The 4158-nt window shown below is 50.9% G+C and overlaps 1 protein-coding gene across 1 annotated transcript; it reads right to left on the bottom strand.

Annotated features, from left to right (window-relative positions):
• Positions 1–292: 292 nt before the first annotated feature.
• Positions 293–2584, bottom strand: LOC144162133 (uncharacterized). Its single transcript, XM_077692624.1, has 3 exons — positions 2310–2584; positions 1371–1876; positions 293–450 (listed from the first exon to the last, which is right to left on the bottom strand). The coding sequence occupies exons 1-3, from the start codon at positions 2410–2412 to the stop codon at positions 427–429; spliced, it is 633 nt and encodes a 210-aa protein (XP_077548750.1). The 5' UTR covers positions 2413–2584; the 3' UTR covers positions 293–426.
• Positions 2585–4158: the final 1574 nt, after the last annotated feature.

Raw genomic sequence — 4158 nt, forward strand, 5'->3', positions numbered from 1 at the left:
GCGTCATGGTTGGGCGATCATATCGGGCCGTCAAGAAGCGCTTTTTTGATCACGGATGCGAAGAAGCCATGTGAATTTTCCTAATAAAATAAGGACAGTTGAGATGTTTCGTGCACTAAATAAAGGTTGCTAAAGTAGATCTAATCGTCCTGTTTCCTCGAAATACAAGCATTTATCACGCAGAGCGCGGGTGAGCTTTAATACGCAAAGCCTAAACCTATCAACAGCTGCAAGATTGCTTCAGTTCAACACAGCTACTGCGCGTGAGCAGGGATACCAACGCATTTCCAACATATAAAGACGTTTTATTCACAGCACGGCATAAGGAGCGCCGATGTCCGGATTAAAACCTATCCGACAAGCAGCAGCCACTTGAGTCATTTTGTAAATTATATTGCGAAGCCAGGGGCTTCGAAGTCCGGGGCTTCAGCGACGGGATACTTCCTGCTCCTATAGGGAGATTGGAAAAAAAAAAAGAAGACAAAGAATCAAACAAGTGCGCAAGGGAGGCGTTGCATGAACGCTACTTTGGCTATTGTTGATAGCCAGCAGTTTGCTTATTAATTGCCTAAGTGATGTGGATGGCGTAACGAACAAATAAGTCGCGTCGATTCCGTTTATTTTAGCCCAGAATATCGGTGCGCTTTGTCTACCGTATTTTTTAAAATCTAAGCAACCCCTCTTTCAAACGACCACATCAAGGTGGGTTTCAAACGCGATGACGAGGGCCCCTGTTGACGTTGTAGCCAAGTCAATTCATTACAATCACAGGTCTAAATTACAAACCACAGAAGGCGACGGACTGTGGGACACAGAGCAGCGGTCGAAGCGGCACAACAGACTCGAATGGTGGTAAGGGCGAATGAGTATGATAAGTAAGCGGTGGGTTCACCTTTTGTACTTTTTGTTTCGTTTTCGAATGTTTGCCAAATAAAGCAGTGCGTCTTGAGCACACCTCGGCCGGATACGGACGCGAAAAGGGGGCGGTAATTTAGGTTTTCGAAATCTAAGCACCCCCATCACTTTGGGCATCACCATCGCGGAAAAAACGGGGCGCTTAGAATCGAGTAAATACGGTATTATACACGAGGCGCTTAACATGAAGTTTTACCATTGCGTATGCCCCGTTTCTTCGGGACCCGACTAGGCATTTGCGCATTCGTTCCGGTTGAGTGGATTAGTTCCGCGGGCCGGCCCTGTCCATGCATTCGCTACGCTGGAGTAAGTCCTGCCCGTGCCCGCTCGCGCATGCGCAGTGCGGTACCGGTCAACACTGTATGGACTGAATACACTGAGGAATCTGGCGGATCGTGGGACCGCTAAAGACTAAAATGTGACCCATAAGGGAAAAGAAATGCGTGGAGTCTTACCATGTCTGAACCAGAGCTGTCGTCGAACCCAGCGAGGAGGCAGTTTTCCCGCCTCTGGAGCCGCTTTCCAGGGGAACGTGGCTCGTCGCTACAAGCTTGCGTTGTCTGCCGTACCCACGGGCGGTATTCCAGCGCGGGCGACGGTTCCATCAACATGTCCCTTTCGGCCTTCGTTAAGTGGCGCTGCCTGCGTTCCTCTTTCGACTCCCAATTAGTAGACGCCGTTCTCCAGGAAATGGCTTTGTCAGGTATGTTTCCGTTCATGGTTGGCGTCGACTGAGACGTCCATCCTGGTCCACTGCAAGTGGACTGTGTCAGGTCTGTTCCGACCACCGACGACTGCGAGCATGTGGAAGAGGCCGAGCGGTGGCGGACGAATTTGGGGGTGGAAGCTCGCGGCGCGCCACTGGCGGTGAATCCGCCGGCGCTCACGAGCCAGTCTCGGTAGCTAGGCACTTCAGCAACCGTTCCTGTGCGGGCGACTGCGTCCGTTTCCTCGTCGTCAACTGCGAGTGCACAAACGTGGGCAAACAACTTGTAATCAGCCGCTGTGGCGGGGAAAATATGAGGTCGCTGGCACACTGCAGCTACGAATCGTAAGCACTGAAAAAAAAAAAAAAAGCGACACCGCATTCATTTTGTGCGCCGGTCACATTAATGTCATAGCACAAAGCAAGAGTGAATATAAGGTAACACGAGATGGCGATTGTTGCGTATACTGCTCCTTTTGGTGTGCTAATAGCTGTATAAGTCGGCACACAAAGTCATCAAGTGCGAGTGTTTGCGCGCTACAGAACACACTAACCATCGTGTCGCCCGTTGCACTAGCGCTTGGGTCGATTGCCAGGCGCCAGTGATGCAACGCAATGTTACTGCGGAACAAGCGAACAACAGATAACGAGAGTTACATTACGAATATCCAAAGCAGCGTATACTCACTCCAACACAGGCGAAGGAACTCCGTGCTCAAGCTGTATTGTCTCGAATGTGATGGAATCGAGTACGGGACAAAACGCATCCAAGGCTCTCGCTTAACGGCCATGCTTGAGTCCTGGTCGCGGTTCCAAAGTTGCTTCACACGGAGCTACAGGTAAACGTGGCTGGGAGACAGCTAGTCCGATAGCGGAGTGCATCGAGGGAGTAATCACACCAAAACTGGGCCGTCAAGAAGGCATGCTAGGGGGAGGGGGAGGGTGTATAAATACTTTCGGGTAGCGTGGCTGCCCTCTCCTTGTCTCTACCCAACCTATACTCTCGAGATAAGACGTTCTTCGTTTTGCGTGAGTAAAGCTGACCAACGCGTGTTCATGCTTAGGGGACACCGGGAACATGCCGCGACGAAGCTGACTCATCCCGGTGGCAGGGGGCGACGGTTCAAGGCCAGTCGACTGCCAGGGGGTTATCACGTGCGCCTTCCTTGGTGCGAGATTCCGTCGTGCCTTTTCCAGGTACCCAAACAGCCTTTTGGGCGCTATTTCAATGGAAGAAAGGCCGCTTTTAGCAGCAGAGCTGTTTACGCCGATACAAAGCCTTCCGTCGTAGACAGACTGACACGAAAATTTGATGATCCATTTTTATTGCTTTTATCGATGCTTAATGGTCTGGCGAACCCGACACAGCACTTTAAATGCTTCAGCGCGCGATGATTAATTACATTGAACGGCCTGAAAATCGTTCGTGCGGACGTCAAAACACTGCGGAGGCCGGTGGGGGCGTTGCTGTTTGAAGGTGCTCATTGCGGCGGAAATTCGATGACCGCTTTCAATAAAAGTACTGATGGCGACTTGTATTGCGATTCCGGGCTATATTAGGTCTCTATTTTTTGTCCGACTCAAAGCAGCTCAAAGCTGCTTGGACACGGTGTAGAAAGGTGCTTGGAGCAGCTCTTGAACCGGAAGTTACGCAGAAGGTAACAGGAAGAAGCTGCTCAAAGCTGCTCTCAGCCGCGGCAGCGCACTGCGGAGGAGCAGACGGTTTGTCGTCTGCTCGTGTCGGCAGGTACTCAACAACGCGAAGTTAGAACCCTGATAGTTATTATTTGGTGACAAATTATTACAACGAATAGTTTTTGAAAACGGCTGTCAAAGTAAGTACAAAATTTCTCAGTTGCGTCACGAAGCGTTGTCGACGCAACCAAACGCGCCGTTTCGGCGTGTACGTGACTAGCACCTTTTGTGAGGTATGCACTGGCGTGTCGAAATGAACTGTTTACCTCACACAGCCGGTATATTTTGGATATACTCGACTCCTGTGGTGACTGCGACAAAACGGTGGCGCACTTTGAGGAGAAATTTGCAACCATTGCAAAATCCCATCGGATTTGCTTCAACGAGCGGTCATACAAACCTTTAAAGACATTGTTCAAACGTTACCATACCGGCAGACGCGAAAACCTAGTGCACTTCATTTAGCACCGGTGCCCCGCCTTCGTCAAAGGACCGCGGACACACCGGCGTCTTAACATCAATTGTAATCACGAGCTGCGAAGGAACAGCAGACAATCCTGCCATTATCGCCCTGAGTAGACGATCAACTGACGCCAGAACAAGCGAAAACGCCGAGACCCGGAGTAACCTTTGCATGTGTCGTCTGCTCGCGCGTCGTCTGCTCGCCTTTCTGTCGTGTGCTATCTGCTCCTCCTGAGCAACGAGAGCAGTTTGGGGCAGCTTTGAGCTGCTCCCTGGTGCAAATGAAATACGATTCAGCAGCTTCGGAAGTGGTGGGCGGAGCCAACGCGGCGCTGCTCCTGCAAATAAATTACGGAACAGTTTGGAGCTGCTCAAAGCTG

The sequence above is a fragment of the Haemaphysalis longicornis genome, unplaced genomic scaffold (assembly GCF_048455015.1).
Source record: "Haemaphysalis longicornis isolate Haplotype H1 unplaced genomic scaffold, Haemaphysalis longicornis Haplotype H1 scaffold_12, whole genome shotgun sequence".
NCBI lineage: Eukaryota > Metazoa > Arthropoda > Arachnida > Ixodida > Ixodidae > Haemaphysalis > Haemaphysalis longicornis.

Bases quoted from the DNA above. Each gene is read 5' to 3' on its own strand.
- LOC144162133 (XM_077692624.1), bottom strand. From the start codon at position 2,412: ATGGCCGTTAAGCGAGAGCCTTGGATGCGTTTTGTCCCGTACTCGATT. The intron at 1,877-2,309 runs GTGAGTATACGC...GTGCACTCGCAG, and splicing joins GTTCCTTCGCCTGTGTTGGA to TTGACGACGAGGAAACGGAC. The intron at 451-1,370 runs GTAAGACTCCAC...ATCTCCCTATAG, and splicing joins ACAGCTCTGGTTCAGACATG to GAGCAGGAAGTATCCCGTCG.